Raw genomic sequence first — 20475 nt, 5'->3', positions numbered from 1 at the left:
TCCTCATTATAAACACCTTTCTCCACTTTTCATCTGCCACCCACACTCTTTGTGCTTTTTTGTTTTTCTTTTTGTAGGCCTACATTCCTGTGAATGCATATTAGTTTAATGTTCTCTGAAAGGAACAGCAAATTAGACCTGCAGAGTTTAAAATGCATAGACAGCAATGCCAAAACACATCAAAAGGGCATTCTGAGGATTAATCATGGAGGAAACACATGAGTCACATGAGCCAAAGCAAAGCACACGTGCACATGTCGAAAAAACATACGTAGTACAACCACCCACAAATGTCTCCGTGTCTCACTGACACCTGCAATTCAAGTAAAGTGAGTTTGCCTATTTGCAATGCACATTTCAAAGGAGAGTGAGAAAAATACTGTATTTAGCAAATTCAGATGCTTCCACTGTTATAATAGTCATTTATTTTCTCATATTTATATAGAAGAAAGTTCCACAAATTATTTCAGTGCCAAGCAAAAGCAGCAAAAGAGTGGAAAATGCACAAAGAGCAAATGCTTTGTTGGAAAGACGACAAACCTGTGTATGTTGTGGGGGCTGAGGGTAAGTGGGGGGTACAAGAAGTGTTGCAAAGCTTTGGCCATTGGGCTTTGATTACATCTGCTTGAGCAAAGTCCCTCCCCTCTCCTGCAGAGTACACTATATATACACACACGCAGTCAGACGGATCTGTTCACTAGCTCTTACTCTCCTACTCTGAGTTGGAACGTGTGAGATGTGTGTGAGCTTGAGATTGTAGGCAACCGAGCAGGCACATGGTTGCTCATTTGTAAGTGTGATCCCACTTGAGACCGAGACAGTGGCAGAGAGAGAAAAAGAGGGAAAGGTGCCAGTATCAGTACAAGACAGACAGACAGATAGACAGACAGAAAAAAAAAGAGAAAACAGGCAGGGAGAGAAAGACTACAAAGCATTTCCATCTCTAGTACAATGGAAGACTTTGCAGTGTCTTTCTGGATTTACATCGGCGTAATGTCTATCTTTGTTGGTGGAGCGGTGAAGAAGTTCCTGGCATTCAATATCGGTGCCATGCCCTCAGTGGTGGTATGGCTGGGTGCCACTCTGCTGGTGGAGAGACTGTGTGCCCTGTGCATGCCCGCTGTGCTGGCAAGACTGGTCCTCTGTGTGTGCTGCTGGCTGTACTTCACGTGGGCCACCCCTAAACCCTCCCTGCCAGTTGAAGACAAAGCAGTCTTCATCACAGGTAAGCAAGAGCCAAAGCAAGAACAGAATGAAAGGAATGATTGTGTGTGTCATTGTACATTTTTGTGTTTTCTTCTTTTGATCCGTGGCTGACTCAGAGGATCATTACGCACTGACCTGAAATGCACATGAATTGATAAGCAGAGATTGTACAAACATCAGCTGGGGAATCTAGGTCATGACGGGTGTATTCTGTCTTGCAAAAGTGCCACAATTATATTAGGATTGTTGTTGTTTTGTATTTAGCCATACAGCAACATTTAGAGGGTTAAAAAGTATGTGTTTCACCTGTACCGTGATGGAATTAGCTGCACATTTGCACTGTACATTCCTTGTCAGCACATGCTATGTTTGCTGTTTTACTGTAAGTTCTGTATTAATTGCTTTCCTGATTAGAATCACTTTTACCCTACATAACATCTCATGTCTGAGGACAGACTGTCTTGATCAAGAACATCTTGTGCGATGCTTTTAAAAGAATTTTCTTTATCTTTAGACCATATCAAGTTCAAAAATAGGTGAAGTTTAATTTTACTTTCAATCTTATGCTACTGTAAATTTCAGTTTTTATTTAAGTTTGGTTTTAAAGTGTGTGTGTTGTCTTGTGTTTTTGTTTTAGCACTTTTAATATGGCAATATTATTGGACTTTTTATGTACCTTTGCTCATTGTTAAGTGTATAGAGAATGCATAAAAGTTCCTTGGCAAATATCTGAAATGAAAATGTGCTATATCTTATTTCAGTTCTCATTTAAGTAATCAATATGATTTCAAGTTAACTATAATAACCCTGGACTGGATGTAACATTCAGCACTGTTTGATGATTAATCAGTGCATGCATTCTGCTAGTCTTGTTCATCCGATGTGTTGTGTATTAACCTCTATTGTGTCCTGCTGGCTGAACTACAGTACTCAAGGATGGTTTGTCTTTTTCTTAATTGGCTAAGCTAATCTGATTCTAAGTTAAATGATCTTATGCAACAAAAATGCAGTGCAAGCCATGAATCAAATCAAAGAGCTGCTGTGTTGTACCTTCTATAGCATTCTTACAAATTACACCTATATCCCCCCAGTTAAACCATTGTGCAATGTCTCTTTAAGTGGTCTTTGGAGCCTGCTGTAGTTATAGTGCATTGCTTTAAAGGGATAGTTCACCTAAAACAAACTCCCCCTGATGTCATAAAGGTTTGGAATGAGTTGAGTGTTAGTAAATGATGACAGAATGATTGACAGAATGTCAAAATGTCAAATGATGACAGAATGTCTGAACGATTGCTTGCACTAATTACAGTTCCAATACCTCTTTTGTTCCCTGTGTACAGAAATGCCAATTGTTCTCAAGAGTAAACGCTTAATACGCACAACAAACATAAGTATAAATCAAATATAAAGTATTTTATGTAAGAATTTTGGAGGCGGACAATTACATAAGCTCAATATGTAAACAAAACTAACTCTGTGTGTTTAACTGTGTCCATGTGTACAATATGGAAACATCAGCTTATAAAAGAGCCCCTACATAACACTGTGGAATTGTTAGTTCAGACCCCAAGGAATAAAAGCAATTAAGTGTTGATTTATTTGACTGTTAAGCGGTTTTTGAACTCCTGTTTAATCAGGATCATAAGCTCCTTCAGCAGCCATGTACTTCATTTGAGCACGTATCGTTCAGTTCTGTAGTATGATTCTTTTATCCACTAAAGCCTAAAGCAGCCCAACACCTACTGTACAAACAATTGTTGATTGCTAATTAGTCAAACGTTTCTGCAATTGTTAAGCAAATCACGAGCAGGAAAAACCGGGAGTTACATGAAGTACAAATAACTCATACTGTATGTATTATATGTAGCTGCTGTGTTAATGGGCTTTTAGAAGGAAAATGTTTGGGTGATCAAACAATTTGCTCCTGTTACAATATTTTTTTGGGGTATTTTTTGACAAACTACACTCTATAAATGCAAAAAACAATCATTAAGTAACATTTTAGAATTTTTTAGAATGAAAAAAAATAGCCCAACATTAGATTTTTTTAATCCAAATTTGGGTCAAAACAAATGTGTAATAAGCTTGTGTATTTTCTTTTAGTTGGATTCAAGGAGTTAAGTTTAGTTAGTTGGTTATTCTGAGGCAGCTTATGACCATTGGATAGATGTGAGTTTCACAGAAATAACTCATATGGGTTCCTTAAATCCCCCAAAGCTGTCTGCCGTCTATTGGCATGGTAACCAACAACCCAATCAACCTCCTCTTTTAATGCATGTACACAGAAGCAACATGAGTTTCTTAGGATGGCACAGAGCACACTGCTTGATTTTACTTTTTGTCTGATTCTTCAGTACCAAGTTATTTCATCATTTTGAGTGGAGTGTATTGTTGGTCGTCATCTTTTCTCAAGTTACCACTCTAAAAGCTTGAAGTTACTCTCATGCCAATAACCAAAAGAAAGTGGAAAACCTGTAAACCTCTTACAAAGGCAGCAGAAAGGCACAGTCAGGGCTTGAATTGCTGAGAGGCGGGGGGTTAAGGTTACAGAATTGGCTGACTGCACAACCTAAAGCCGTTAGTTTGGCTAGAGTCAAGCTGGAAAAACGCCTATAGACTGGAAGGCTGGTACACCATGTACATGTTAATGACTAACACTGGGAATGTTAAAAGTGTAATGCTGGCTATGCCAGAACTCCCATCATGTGAACCTCTGTAATTCTGACTGCAAATAATCCTGTGGCATCTGTTTCTCAAAGAACACGTCCTTCCTACATAATGAAGCCTAGATCTTTGATGAAAAAAAGATGTTTATATTTAGGAAGGATTTCCACAAATTGCCCAATAATTAGCATGCCGCACATATGCAAGTTCTGTGTATGTTTTATTTTCTTCCAGGAAGTTCCTGCTATTAACTTTGGTAATACTCTGTAAATGCTAGCTGAAGCTTGTGTATGCACATGTTGATAGCTTTTTTTTTTTGATTTCACAATTGCCAATAAACCATGATGACTGAACTAAGCTGTGATTAACACCAGGTTTCAGCACCATGAAGGTGTGAACGTCTAGTGTTAAATAAACACACGGTCTTCATCTCTTTATCTGTTCACACTAACATTTGTGCTTTTCCTCACTCAAGCTATGGAGATTTGTCAGGATCAATCAGCGTACGCTTCTCTTAGAACCCCAAGATTTCTATGAAATCTATGACGTCAATATGGATCTCTGAATGAGCTACTAAGTACCAAGTGGCATTAGTCTGTATGTGTTATGAAGGGCAGCAGAGAAATCGGATCACTTAGCATGAGGCACGCTCATTGTGTTTACATGCTGAGGACAGCAGGAGGAAGCACTATTAATCCCACACCATTCAGACACCTGAACCCGAGCCCATCTATCATCAGCAGAGACATGCTTAAAAGCTCTCAAGTCAGTGAGATGAAAGATGCAAATTGATTATAGCTTACACAAATATTATGTAAACACTCGAGCAACATGAAGAAAAATAAATGCATGTAATTTTATATGGGGATTGTGAAATATGTTAAATAAAATAAAATAATAATCCCCAAATTTATTTAAAACACTCACTTTTCATTTTGCTAAGTCCCTGATTTAACAGAGTTCGCCACAGTGGAATGAATCATTAATTACTCTGGCATCTGTGTTTATGTAGCAGATTCCCTTCCTGCTGCAGCACTTTACTGATATTACATTAACTTGTGAACCCCCGTTGCTGGGAAACACCCACACACTCATTTATATCTGGCGGAGAAAACGAACCACACAAACATGGGAAGAACATGCAAACTCCACACAGAAATGCCATCTAGCTCAGTCAAGACACGAACCAGTAAACGTGCTGTGTGCCTCCATGCTGTCCTTATTTAACCTCTTTTAATCCTTATTCTTATTGGCTTAATTAATCAACAACTTTTTGAAGATGCCACCTAAGTTGATATTTTCAGCCATGCAATGGCATTACGTTTTTTAGCATTAGCAAATCAGTTCATCACCCATACTGTCTGGTATTTAGCTCTTTTCACTTCTTTCTTTTTTTCGCTGAGGCCATGGAAGTTCCACATATTGCTTCACTGATCAGGACTCGCTGTCAGTACCGACTGTCCTCTGAGCCCTGTGCGCTTCAGTGCTATCACATGTGTGTGGGGGGTTCAGAAGTGGCTCATCAGGGCTCTGGCAGGCCTCTTCCTTACCCAATGTCCCTGGAGCAACTCCAGAATGCAGACCAATTGAGTGTGAGATGAGAAATGCTAGACCCAAAGTGTCTAATAATACTCATATCAATGTTACATAACACATGGTTAGTATTTGAAGGCAAATACAGGGAAGAGGCACCTGTGGCATTCTGGCCATGCCCAGTTAGCCAAGCCAGGTGAAAAGGTTAAGCAGATAAAGAAGGTTTAAGTGTAGCATCAAGGGGACAAAGTTCAGAGAAAATGCACTTGGCACAGATACACAGCACCAACAGTTTTAATTGTTTTTTTTCCTTCATTTTTTTCTATTGGAGTGTCCGCAGTGGTTGCACTGACCCTGCCCACCAATGCCTGGTTTGAGCAGGCAACAATAGCTATGTTTCCATCCATAAATGCGAAATAACTTTATGCGCAAAACTGGAATATCGCATAAAGGATATGCGAATAAAGCAGCGTTTCCATCCAACGAGTCAAAGCTAACAAAATTGCGCCAAATATCAACAGTAAAAATGGAATTTGCTGTGGTAGGAGAAGCTGCGTGAATCTTTTTTTTATTTAATAAATGAAGGTACACAGAAGGTACATTTTTGAAGCAATAGCCTGTCTTTACAAGGGCAGTTATTTAAAAAACAAATAAATAAAACAATTAGAAAATGTAAAAAATTTGCATACTAGTTATTTAATAGAAAAGTGTTTATGTTTAGGGTTAGGGGTAGAGGCTGGGTTAAGTTGTTTACATTTTAAAAATTATCTTAATTTTTAAGGAAAATAAGATGACATTTTTATGTTATGTTATTTATAATGCCGGGCAAATATTAATTGTGATTAATCACATCCAAAATAAAAGGTTGTTTTAATATGTGTACTGTGTATATTTATTATCTACTGTACATATATTTACACACATGCATGCATATGTTTGACGTTTATTTTATTTTAGATTTGAAATATATTTGTATATGATATGAATTTCATTTACATTTTAAATATCTGTGACATTATTTTGTGTAGTTTTGCTTTTGTGTGTGTGTGTTTCACATACAGTTTACATATTAAATGTATTTAATACACACATGTTTTATGTCAAAACAAACTTTTATTTTGGATGTGATTAATTGTGATTAATCTAGTTATTTAGCATGTTATATGTTGAAGAGGTGGTCCACCACGATGTCATATTTTTAAAGAGACATGGAGCTAATCCGCTAATCACAGCACATCATGTTAGCTGACCAATCAGAGCCTCTTGAGGGTAGTCCTTTCAGAGGAACTAGGAAAGATGATCATTTTCATGTTAGCTGAGTACCTGTAAATAATTAAAATAAGATATATGATATATAAAATATATATTTTAAAATTAAATTTAACCAAGACCATTTATTACAGTAAGACCATGTCTTACTTAATCGGCCACTTCCCATTGGGTCTTTTCTGCAATAAAATCTGAATATACAAAATTCAGTGCATACCTCCTACATGTACATTTATCTGAAAAATGGCATCATTTACTATTGAAAATAAATAAACTAAATATTAATAAAGCCGTATTAGTCTTGTTTACTCTGTTATTAGAGTCCACATCCCAAGACTCTCCCTTCTGCAGGCTCTGCATGTTTATTGTGGAATACTTTGAGTATCTATGTTGGATAACACACTGACAAAGAGAAAGCACAGTTAGTGCACTGACAGATATGTGCGTGTCCTCAGAGGACCTCGAGATAGCATTTGCTCTAAATTGCAGAGGTGTGACTGTGTTTGTGTGTGTTTGCCCTCCTTGTACACTGAGTAACTGCTGTTATCATAACTAGTATATAATTGTTAGACTCACATTCACAAATTAGAGGTGAAAAGTGGGGCCACTGACCTCTGGACGAAGTGTGATATGCTTGAGTCGTTCTATAAAACAAAATCCCAGCAGGCATCAATGGGTCATGATTTTATGATTATTATTTTTGTTGCTTTAGTTTTACAACGCTGACTTCCCTGCCAAACAAAAGAGACACAAAATGCAATAAGTTTAGTTTGGATGGAAACAAAATTCCTAACACTCATTTTAAAAAGTACAACTATTATGAGAACTGGCAGTTTCAGAAAACCTTCATTTCTAAAGCTCAGCGATTCAATTATGTTATAGATCTCACATAAAGAGAAATGCATCTCCACCACATATCTTCTCATGTCACTTTTGTTTCCAGAATCTGCAGTTAACTGCAATGAATTTACAAAAACAGCATGAACATTGGGTAGAAAAGCAACAGAAAGTCTGCTGTTACTCTACTTTTAGTCTTTTTAAACATTTTTTTTTTTTTGTGACTTGAGGGTAAAGTTCCTTTGGGTTTACATATTATCTGTAATGACTCTCATAAAAATCAGATGTTAGATTTCCTTATTAACATATTGTACACTTTGTGTGTGTGTGTGGTTGTGTGTGTGGTTGTATGTGTGTGTGTGTGTGTGTGTGTGTGTGTGTGTGTGTGCAATCTCAAAATCTATCAAAATCATGTGGGTGCATTGTATGAATGCTTTGTTTTGTTGAGACCTTATTTGCATTTATGCAGTAACATTTTAGCAGCACATCTCCAAACCACAACGTCCCCCAGGACCAACAGGACATTGTTCTCAAATCAAAGGACACCAACCCCAATATCTATATAAGGGAGATTCGTGTTTCAGTGATTGCTGTGTTGTGTGACTTCATGTGGGGTGACTTTATATACTGTAATTGTGCTTTTGCTTTGTTTCCTGTTGTGCTGTTCTGGTTTTGTTGAACTTTTATAGATGTTCAGAGGTCAGAGTAGTGAGATTACAGTTCAACAATGCTGACTGTGATTCCTTCATTGTTTTCAGTCTCTTTTAACTGGCTGAAGGTTCTAGAATGAATTTAAAACAACTATTATGGTATTGATAATATCACTTTAGTGTTGCATAACAAGAAATTTAAGTGTAATTATTGGCAAATGTTGCCAAAATCTGAATATTTATAAAGAGTCAGTGTTTTGATAGTAATATATTGGCAAATTTTTTTCTCTTTCTGTGTAGGTTGTGATTCAGGTTTTGGTAATGCTACAGCAAAGAAGTTGGATGCAATGGGGTTTGAAGTGTTTGCGACTGTGCTCAACCTGGAAGGAGAGGGAGCCAAGCATTTGCGCAAAGTCTGTTCATCACGACTTACCCTCCTGCAAGTAGACATCACCCAGCCTCAGCAGGTACAGCAAGCCCTGCTCGACACCAAGGCCAAACTTGGCATAAGAGGTGAGGATTTACTGTTACACCAGGCCACAAAAAACACAAAATTTAAATGTGATAAGATCCTGTTAAATAGTGTTTTTGAATTACAAGGAAACAAAAAAATGTCCTAGTAAACCATAGAGTACAACTAGGTCATCACAGGGATTTGTGATTACGCTGAATAAACATTTACAAGGTTTCCAGGTTTGTGGTTTCCAATAACATTTCAGTTGAGCCAAATCTTGGAAACATGCTATCAACAAAGCACCACATTGATTTTTCCTAAAAGTAGGTCACAGAAACCAGTTCATTTGTTTCTAATTGGCAAACCGTTGTCAGTGAGGTTCATTTTACAAGACATTTGGTGTCATCCATTGCCTGTGTCATTGTGTATAGTGTTTAAGCATTTTGTGTGTTTGTGCTTGACCAACAGGAATGTCTAATCTCAGAGAAAGTGTTTGGGAGAAGGGGGGAAAGGGTGGAAGGGTGGTGTATAATTTGGCGGGACATCAAGGGAATGTTTTGTTTTTAAACATAAGACACACCACAGCGCCAGGTGCCTTGTGGACCAATCAGAAAACAACACAAATATTTCCATGCTGCCTTTTAAAAACATAAAGTCAAGGTTCAGTATGTCATTCTTTGGGAGAGAGAGAAAAAGTTTTGCACAAAAAGTGCAAACTAATTCTCATTAGATTATAAGTAGACTGTTAGGTTAGCATTAGGGTAAGTTGACATGTATTTGCAGTGTTTCTTATAATCAGTTAAATGCCTGTTGAAGGAGCAGTATCAACAGATATTAGGCAGACAGTCTACTAAAACTCAAATGGGCCATCAAAATAAAGTGTTACCCAAAAAGTTTTTTAACAAATGGATTCAGTTTAGACGTTGATTTCCTTATTCTGCAAATCATTTCCCTAAAATATTAAGCAGACGACAGTGAGGTTAAGGTTGCTGATAAATCATTATCTCAGCAGAAACATACTGTTTTCTCATCTAATCAAGTATTAAACCCAGCCAGAGTTTCATCATAACCAGAAAGAATTTATGCTCTCACATGCTGTCTTCTCGTTAGGAGACAAAACCCAGATCACTCAATCCCTCAGTACTAAACCACTCCATATCTCTGTGATTCTCCAGATGGTCTCAGACAATCCATTAGACAGGGTTTCAAGTGTATTCTGATGAAACTGGTAACAATAAAAAAAACCAACACATCAAAAGTTTATGCAAAGCTTTTAAATCTAAAATTTATAAAGCTCATTTATCATGGGACCTCCAATAAATAACCTTCATTTTAAAGAGTGTCATAATTACCAATTGAGAAGAAATCAGAATAACAAGCAATACTTCTCCATGTTGTCTTTCCTCCAGATTTGTGGGGGCTTGTGAACAACGCTGGCTGGTGTGTAAATATCGGAGATGCTGAGCTCTCTCTTATGTCCAACTACAGAGGATGCATGGAAGTCAACTTCTTTGGAACAGTAACCGTCACCAGAACTTTCCTACCACTTCTCAGACAGTCTAAAGGCCGAATTGTGACAATCTCCAGCCCTTCAGGTAAACACACTCACACTCATGTGAACACTAAAAACTGTTAAGTTAGTACACTTATACAAACAAATCCATCAAGTTATTCTACTCAACAGTCACTGCTAACAAACAAGAAAGAAATAAAAAGTTAATTCAATCGCACATTAGATGGCATGTTTATGCATTTACAGGCTCTTGTTTCAGTGGTAAATGTAATTAAGAGTCACTTCTCTTTCACTACCAGCCACATAAATCTGCCAGTGCTTTATAAATGGAACTCTGTCCATCAGATGTTTACTTTACACCTTCCATCTGGCTTCATCACATCTAACCAAACACTAATCGGAGCCCAAACTGTAATCCACCTGTTTTCTTTTCTCCTCAAGTGTCCACACAAACGGTTTCAACAGTTTTCACACAGTTCTCAGCTCAAGCTCATGATGGAATTCAGAAACCAGTGTACTTTTTAGCCTGGATCCTCTGATTTTATCTCTATTTGTTTATTGCTATTGTGCCAAAACAGTGTGATACTATGAGTAACAGATTGGTGTAGGAAGCCATTGAGTTCTCCGTAAACACTGGCACGTAGCCTTTTAAATAAAGATGTCTCCATCAGCACAGTTTTGCAGTTGAAAAAAAAAGCAAAAATGACTGAAAAATGACTGAAAGCAAAGTGTTTTAGCTGTCATAAGCAGCAGATGCTTCTGTCACAATAGAGAAGAACATCCAGCAGACTACAGAAGGCCTGTTGTGTTTAAACATATCCTACATCCTCCCAGTGATTTGAACACAAGCTCTTTTATTCCGCAAAAGCTTGAGGCAAAACCGCACATTTTATAAACAGTCACAATCTACAATTAACCTCAACAGGGCTGGTTGGTTTCCACTGCTGAACTGATCATTGTTCTGGCTAGAATCCAGACCTCTTTTTACTGCATGTCTTTATTATACGAATGACACTCCTTCTGTCAAAAACTTCTACTCCTCTACTCCTAGAATGTTCATTATTGTGTCTTTACCGGACCTCAGGCAACGTGAGAGGAGTTTGGTAGCTCTTCTTACGTAGTATCATACCATCGTTATCGTATCAGCCAACTCATTAAAAATTTCAAGGGTGTGCTAAGCTGTATATTGCGATTGAGATTGACATTTAATCAACCTCTCTTTTTCCTTTTGTAATTCTGCAGGTGAGCATCCCTTCCCTTGCTTGGCATCATATGGGGCTTCAAAGGCTGCTCTGAATCTTTTTATCAACACACTTCGTCACGAGCTGGATCCATGGGGGGTCAAAGTTTCCACTATCTTACCCTCAGCCTATAAGACAGGTAATGCAATTTTTTTTTACAATGGAAAAGCAAGTTACGTATGCAAAAACTAGGGCATGCTTCCAGTGTGGTGATTTATTATAAACATATACTGCCGTTCTCAGATGTTTCATCACAGTGGTTGATTTCCATTGATAATGATTTCCATTATCATAATATACAGTCAAAGGGTAGATTTCCCACATCTAAATTTTAAAACTTTGGTTATTTGCAACCTAATTCGTTGAGTGGACAAAGGTCCAGATTTTGTCCCATACATGAGCTCATTTGTCCTACTTTGACTGCCATTCCATAATAAAATGTGAAAAAAAAGAAAAAAAAATACCTATGACAATAACCTGTCGAAAGCCATCGTGTGTTGGCTGCTGCTTCGGTGTGTCTTTCCGTTTTGAAGTGACAAATTTGTGGTCCCAAATTATGACTGAGGGAAGTTAAATGTGCTGGCCAGTTTGGTATTTGGCTTATAAATGACAATAGGCTAGTTTTTTATTTAAAACATTAACAGATTCATATTTTTTCTATTAATATTTGATGTAATAAATGTGTATTTGAAAAATAAGTATTTTAATTTTTCTTTATTCTAAATCTTTAGTAAATGTTATTAGTACATAAAAACATGTGGTGACATGATGACGACCATTTGACAAGCTAATCCAGCAAAGAAATCATGATTAAAATGTCACTAAAATGCGTTATTTAAACCTCATAATTAAATTAAAAATGAGGCAAATAACTGCAAAAATGTCCACTTTTTAAGAAAAAAAGAACCACCCCTCTCACCAGGCTGGTTACGACCCTGTAGTCTATAGTCGAATTTACAATTTTTAGTACTTTTTTAGTAGTATACTATGTTTTTAAATTACTTTTAGATTAAATTTGATTTTACTTAAATGTTTTAATTCGTCCTCGTACCTCATACTAATTTACATGACATATACAAGGCCACTATTTTGTAAACATTAAAGGAAGACAATATAACTAATTTATTTACAAAGCAAAATCTAACATTATTTTTCTGTAATGGCATTATTATAGATGTGGTGATAACAACCCTATTGTTTTCAATTTGGAACAATATATTTTATCTATTCTTAAAGAATTTGTTCAAACCAAATACAAAAGTTTTTGCATACATTGCTCACCATCATGTCATACAGTGCCCTGAGACCTTTGTTTTTCTTCAAAATGCAAACTAAGATATTTTAGATAAAATCTGAGAGCTTTCTGCCCATTCAAGCCCTGGATGAACAATGTTCAAAAAAGAACGTTTATTAATGAATAAAATCATAAAAGTTGTTATTTTTGTGCACACAAAAGTATTTCCAAAGCTTCATAGCATTACAAATGAACCACTGAAGACATGTTGTTAGGATGTTTTTTGTACCTTCTGAACTTTAAATGTTTCGCAACCATTGCTGTCCATGGAGTGTCAGAGAGCTCTTGGATTTCATCTAAAATATTTTAATTTGTGTACCGAAGATAAACAGAGGTCTCAGAGGTTTGGAACCACATAAAAGTGAGTAATTAAACACAAATCTGTGAACTATTCCTTTAAGGCTAGGTCTAGTTATTTATATACTTGTTATTAACCAAAAGGAACAAAGAGTACAGACTTTTTATGTTATCAAACACTTGAAACATAAGCAGTACGTAAGCAAATTGATTGAAAACAGCACTGCTGTGTTATAGTGAATTAGATTGTCTGATCTTTCAAGACAAATGGGTCACATCTTGAGTGAAAACCACCACGCCGGTTAAGTTCTCAATAAAACTGTTCATTTGCATCTAAGCCTCAGGGATCCATCGTGTTTTGAGTCAACATTGAACTCCCTCTTTACACCCACACTGAACAGATAGTATGGCCAAATGCATGTCTGGAATTACAATATAAATAACTGAATAAAGTGTCCACAGACCTCTGTTTACATGCCCTGGCCAGACTTTTCCACATTTATTGGTAAATGTTGCATCATGCTTTCTCTTGCAGGGCAGAGCAGTAACGCAGAGTACTGGGAGAAACAGTACAAGAGCTTGCTCCAGGGCTTGTCCCCAAACCTTCTGGAGGAATATGGGGAAGAATATCTGCTGGAGACCAAGGAGCTCTTCCAGAATTATGCCAAAACAGCCAATGAGGACCTGAGTCCTGTCATCGACACCATTGTGGAAGCGCTCCTTTCTCCTCAACCCCAGGTGCGATACTACGCTGGGCCTGGTTTAATACTCATGTACTTCATCTGCAGCTACTTGCCACTCAGCATCAGCGACAGGTTCCTCCAGAAGCTGTTTGTACAGAAGAAAGTGATGCCTCGTGCGCTTATAAAGCAGCAAGGCCTGAGCCCTAATGACAATAACAACAGCATAAAGGAGAACATGAACGATAGCAGCAGCAACAACAGCAACTTCACAAAGTGTATTGATTAGTTCTGAAAAAGAGTGTAAAAAAACATTCTTTAGCACCACTAATGTGATCTACTTGTAGAGATTTGTTTCTATTGTGTATACTTTACTTTCTCTTGTCTTTATGTTGTATATATTGTGTAATACTTTAAGGGGATCACTGCACTGCACCATATCATCTATGGCACAGCCAGCATGGCAGTCGATGCTTTTGAGCATCATGAAGATAATAATATATAAGAGGTCATGCCCACAGACCACTTTTAGAGTCTATACAAGTTCTCAGGTGAGGCGAAAAATAAATAAATAAATACAAACAGACCACAAACATATGGTTAATGTACTTAGCAGAACATGATTTCTGACTAATTCACCACTGAAACAGATGCGCCATAGACACATAAATTTGTTGTGATGTTTTAATGTCACAAAGGCTTGAATACTTGTTAAAGGCCTGTTTACATCAAGACCAATAACTATATTAATATTGATCAAAGATTGGCAACAATATATGATCATTTGGAATTACTTTTAGAACTATGTTTGACTGGCTGATGAAAGATTAAAAACATTGTCAGCCAATCAGAATCCATCCAGCCTTAGAGAGTGTGAGGATTAAAAGTGGTAGAGCATAAAAGAGCAGTGCATGCCTATAATAACCTCAATGATAAGATGTATTGGTGTGGATGCTAATATAGTTATTTTTGTTGGTGTGAACAGGCCTAAACTGCAGACACCACAGGCTGTTTCCTTACTGCACTGAGGGGCTGATGATAACGTTACTATAATCAGTCCAAGGTCAAATGTGGTCAGAGTACACCATCAAGTAAACATTGTGGGTTGTTCCTTTTATTTTTGTATTTTAGATGAACGACCAATGGCCTGAAGTGGTTTCTTTTTTTAAATATGTTTTACTCCATAGTTTTGCATATGTTGTAATTGTTTATATTTTTCATGTCACATTTTTGGCGTATTTATGCCATTTTGTTCTTAATAAATCACTTAAGCTGTGAATTTTTTACAAATATGAAAACAAAAACATGAAAAAAATGTAAATTTGTTCACTTGATCATTCTTATAGTATATTAAAGTTGACTTTTTAAATATTCAACTTCTCCATTATTCTTGTTTCTGTCGCTGATTATGAAGAAAGACTCCCTTTAGCTCTGTGTATTCTACATGACCTTTCCTAATCACTGTACTGAAAGCCAGCCACACACTACTGCTCTGTTAATTACCAATTGGCTCTAGCTATGCTAATTGCAAATTTCAGTTTGTGCAGTGAAGCTAGATTTACAGGAAAGATGTGACAGTTTTTAATTGCAGTACAGTTTGTCTTTATTTACTTTAAATACTTTATTTACAAAATAACAATTTTGGTAATATATTTATACAGTGTAGAATGTATTTTGGTCTTCAAATGTATTATGAGTGGTGGTGGTAGTAGTAGTAGTATATAGGGCTGGACGATTTGGCCTAAAATGAAAATCTCAATTAATTTTATTGATTAATTTTTACTCAATTACGATTATAGAACAAATCTTTTATTTATTTATTTATTTTTGCCCACTTTGTGCCATCCACACTCAATGCTACCAATCCGATCAATCACATAGCTTGGGATGTGTCGTCTCAATGTGTAGTTAATTTTTTTTTTTTTTTTTTTTGCATATGCTGTGCTTGATGCAGAAATGTAAACAGAGCAGGGTCAAATGACTCCACACATCATAGGGAAAATTATTGAAAAAAATAGACCGATTTTAGGTTCTAATTGTCAAATTCGATTAACTTTTTAATTAATTGCACAGCCCAAGTAGTTTACTAGTATACTAATATTCAGCAACGGTACAATAAACTGATCTCAAAGGATATTCATCAGGACAGCTAGGTTTTTAAAATGGAGTTAGAGTAAGGATTATTAGTTTAATTGTTTTGTTTTAGGCAAGTCTAATGTAATCCAAATATATTAGTGCAATATATATTATACATAAATCACAGTCAAAAAAGTACACCAAATTAATATGTTCTGCGGAAAAATGTAAATGAAGTTTGAATAAGCAGGAAAAATAAAGAAAAAAATATATACAGTTGAAGTCAGAATTATTAAACCCCCTGAATTATTAGTCCCCCTGTTTATTTTGTTCCTTAATTTCTATTTAACAGGAAGAAGATTTTCTCAACACATTTCTAAACATAATAGTTTTAATATCTAATTTGTAATAACTGATTTATTTTACCTTTGCCATGATGACAGTAAATAATATTTGACTAGATATCTTTTAGGACATTTAAAGTGACCTAGGTAAATTAGTTTAACTAAGCAGGTTAGAGTAATTAGGCAAGTTATTGTATAACATTGGTTTATTCTTCATCGAAAAAAAAATATTACTTAAAGTGGCTAATAATTTTGACCTTAAAATGGCTTTTTAAAAATTAAAAATTGCTTTTATTCTAGCCGAAACAAAACAAATTAGACTTTCTCCAGAAAAAAAAAAAAATATTCAGACATAATTATCACATCACATATTGTGAAAATATCCTTGCTCTGTTAAATAGAGAAAAAAATAAACCTAAAGGGGGGCCAATAATTCTGACTTCAACTGTATATAAACATTTTTAAAATTTATGTTTGTATTTTGGCAATATCTCATTTGAATTTAAATGTATTATCTTTCTATTACGAAAGATTTTAGGCAACCAAACTCTTTAGATGATGGATATACCTGTTTAATAAAACTGGTCAGTTTAAATGCACTAAAAATAATTGGCCTGTATTTACTGATACGAGATAAAAATATTAATTTTCTAAAAAAGGAGTACTCATTTATACAGAAACGCACATATTTAGGAAATAATCACTAATCACTCCATTGGTGATGACAACATTGTCCTAAAACCCTTCTAACTTCTCAAATCTCTTTTAGTATTTTCATAACAATTAACAAAGACGATTAATCTACATGCATTTGGTCTAATTTCAAATGCAAGAACTGCAAAATGTACCACCTAAAGTGGTAGAAGTATATCACACCGGAGATGAGCGCCGCTCAAACTGAGCTTCTTTTCAAACATGTTCTCTACTTGAGTGAATCAGAACAGAGGATTCCACAGAATGACAACAGGCCTACAATGGCTTCATGCTCAGATTTGTAAATTGATTTATTTTTAGGCCACAGTTCCTGGTAAAAGTTTCCAAGAACTAAGCCTACTCTGATTTCATGGAATCGAGACATTCATGAAGCTAGAGAATTGGCTCAAAACACCCATGGTTGAGAAGCTTAGCATTTGGAGCGCGGTCAGATTCCCAGGAGATTAATTGGAAATCGTGTTTATCTCATTAACTGCATTTATTGTTTCTTGAAAGAGCCATGTGGACTTCCACTGCTTTCTGAAACACAATAAAGGAATAAATGGGACACACTGTCACACACATCTCAGTGGGTCCTCTGATTTACAAAGCAGCACTTGGTTCATAATTGATGAGAATTTTGTTCCTAAGCAATACAAAGTGTCCCTGCCAGTAAACAATGTAAATATCACACTTGTGTAACAAACAGAAAAGTAAGCTCAGGCTTTCTCGTTGCTGCAGCAGTTTGGTTGATTACTGAAATGTGGTTGATTAAAAACATTTGAAGAGTTTAGATGTGAAAGCCTCTAAGTGTTGTCGGAAATTGTTTTCTAAAATTTGTATTTTTCCCAGGCTTTTGTGTGTAACTTCAATAGCTATGTTTCCATCCACCTATTTTTTAAATGCTCATGAAAAACATATGCACATAAATGAGAAGTATAAACTTTTTATTCAATAAGAAAATATGCACATAAACTACAATGGAAACACTTTTACCGAACAAATTCCAGTATGTGCATTAAAAAAGTCATGTGATTTCGTTATAAGAGATCATGTGACGATAAAAATGTGTGAATGGACAAACAAGCAGGCTGAGCACACTGTAAAACATCTGAACTGTTATATTGGTTTAACCATTGCAGTATTAGTGTTATTAATGACCTCTAGAACTGTCAAGAGCGTTTGTGCTCCGTGTCCTATGCTTTTAAAGCCATCAGGCGTTCATTGCATGTTTGCATCCTCTTCTGAGGTGAAAGTCATTTATTAAATAAAGAAAAGATTCACGCAGCTTCTCCAACCACAGCAAATGACATTTTTACAGTGGCTATTTGGCGCCAGTTAATCAGGCAGTGACGATTTTGTTCTCTTTGACTTTTTGGATGAAAACAATGCTTTATTCGTATGTCTTTTATGCAATATTCCTGTTTTGCACATACATTTATTAAACATTTTTTTGGATGGAAACATTGCTAGCAATTACACTTTTATAATGATGAATAGGTTCTTTTTGTTGCATTCAAGTGATATATTATAGTAAAAGTCTGGAAAAAAATATTTTAGAATGAATTTCCAGATGGCACATTTACATCTGCACTCTTTATTTTAGGGCTGCATGATATTGGAAATTTTGTCATTGTGAATTTTTTTCTCTTGACATATTTGTTAGGATAGAAATACAATTCACCAGATGACTTAAATAGCTCTATTTAGAAGATCATTACTTTAGATTGATTGGGATGATTTTGTATGGGAGTGATATATAAATATGTTTTATGTAATTTATGATATACATTTAATAAGCATAAAAAATATGCTGTCATAAATAAACACAATGGAAAAATATTAAAGATCAAATAAACAGTGGTTTACGGTACAGAAGGTCTAACAGTATTCGGGTAGAGAAATTGCAACATCTAATTCAATAAAGAATTCAATCAAATGTCGCTTTTTTAAACTTTATGCTCTTTATGTTCTCTTAATGAGCTTTAAACTCTTAAAATGTTCCTAAAGGACTTAAAAACAGATGAACATTTTAAACTTTCACTCTATAATGCTGTGTCTCCACCAATTTGACCTGTCGATTCTGGTCAACAACAATCTCAACTCAGCATTGCATATCTTGCAATGTGACTACTTCATTTTATAGTTTATTGGGTTGTACAAACCGTTCATTGTGAAATATTATTTTATTCCTCTAGTCCAGTGGTTCTCAAACTGTGGTACGCGTACCACTAGTGGTACGCGGGCTTCCTCCTAGTGGTACGCGCTGAATAATGAAAGAAACAATTAACACTTTTAATCCTCAAATGTGTAATATAACATCGATGTGATCAGCATTGGCTGTTTTGTGAAGTGTACGATCACAGCGCTGTGCTTAGAGTGTTTATTTTAGTGCATTGTGTCATAAGCTGCTATAAATCAGTTTCCGAAGTTTAAGAATAGATTCTGAAGCGTGATTTGACTGACATGAAAAGTAGCCAATCACAGTCGACCTTGTCTAGTTGCGTGAAACGTAAGGGCGGGACAAATGCTTTCTGTGTTGCAGAGACAGAAAAAACTACTTAAAAACAAATGTTTTGTTGGAATAATGCTTCTCGGATGTTTTCACTATAGATATGTCTAGCAGAGTAATTAAACCGCGGACATATTTCCTGCCTTTTTGATGATCTACAAACACGTTTCGCTCTCCGACAGCCAGTCGACTCGACTCTGACCTGTCACTCCTCTAAATACATTCTGAATGGCGGCGCGGGAATGGAGGTATTGCGCAATTACTCATTTCTGCAAATGCGACGAGTGCTTTATTTTAACACGAGAGCGCATTCATGTACGCAAATCACTAAAACAGATATGCGAGCTCTTAAATATGCTTTTTTCAAATGAACTGCAAGTCCTCTCATGATCGCCTGTGTGCTCAGATAGAATACAATCGCGATCTTTCCACTATTAAAGTAGACATTATTTATCTTTGCTTCTTGACTAAATTTAGTCAAAAGTATTTAAAGTTATGAAGTATTTAGAAATAGATTGATGCATGATCGATAACAATGCTAATGGTCTTCTTATTTGGCTGTGTTGTCAAGTGAAACTTTAGCAAAGGTGGAGCTTTTTTGTTTCTTTACGACAAAAGAATTATGCTGGAAATGTTTCTGGATGAGGTATATGTGTGATTTATACATTTAGCTGTATTCTGATCTGTCCTAAAGCATTACAGATCAAAGCAATCCATTGTTACTTATTGTTTATTTATCAAAATTTACAATAAGACTCTTAAAGCACTGCTTTGATAAATGTATTGTTGTCACATTTCAAATACCTCAAGTAAAATAAAGTCATTTGTTTTATTTTTTACTGACAGTGTACTTGTATTTTTTTTACGTTTCTATTTTAGATTAAGATCAAGTGTAAAATAAAATCTACATGTGATGTACAGCTATTGAAGAAACAAATTTGCCATATTGTAAAGAAAAATAGTGTAAAATATGTAAATAAAAGGCTAAATAAAAATCTTTTTACCATATACTTTAACCTTTCAAAGCTTAAAAATATATTTTTTAAAAAATGGGCAAAAAGTGTCTCTATGGCCTTAAAGATTATTTGGTAGTTTTACCAGTGCTATTGAAAAAGATTAATTGTCATGAAAGGAAAAATCGACCATACTTCCTTTGTTAGTGCATATTCCTATACACGTAGCTTTGGGATTTAAGCAATCAAACCATTAAAT

The 20475-nt window shown here is 35.7% G+C and overlaps 2 protein-coding genes across 4 annotated transcripts in view; one reads left to right on the top strand and one right to left on the bottom strand.

Moving 5' to 3' along the window:
• zdhhc1 (zDHHC palmitoyltransferase 1) overlaps positions 1 to 20475 on the bottom strand; it is a 115510-nt gene that overhangs the window by 85465 nt on the left and 9570 nt on the right. For 2 of the 3 annotated variants that reach the window (XM_073906825.1, XM_073906824.1), the window contains one exon: positions 7285 to 7403. The exons of the other annotated variant lie outside the window; for it this stretch is intronic. The gene's annotated coding sequence lies outside the window, so the exon portion shown is untranslated. The remainder of the gene's footprint in view (positions 1 to 7284; positions 7404 to 20475) is intronic. 3 annotated transcript variants of the gene reach the window in all.
• Positions 718 to 15009, top strand: hsd11b2 (hydroxysteroid (11-beta) dehydrogenase 2). The gene is given in 5 exon segments (NM_212720.2): positions 718 to 1225; positions 8460 to 8672; positions 10023 to 10208; positions 11369 to 11506; positions 13494 to 15009. Coding segments are annotated over 5 exon segments (1245 nt in total). The 5' UTR covers positions 718 to 951; the 3' UTR covers positions 13928 to 15009.

This window comes from Danio rerio, chromosome 7 (assembly GCF_049306965.1).
Source record: "Danio rerio strain Tuebingen ecotype United States chromosome 7, GRCz12tu, whole genome shotgun sequence".
NCBI lineage: Eukaryota > Metazoa > Chordata > Actinopteri > Cypriniformes > Danionidae > Danio > Danio rerio.
Note: the sequence above shows the minus strand (reverse complement) of the source record. Positions and strands in the feature narration are given on the sequence as shown.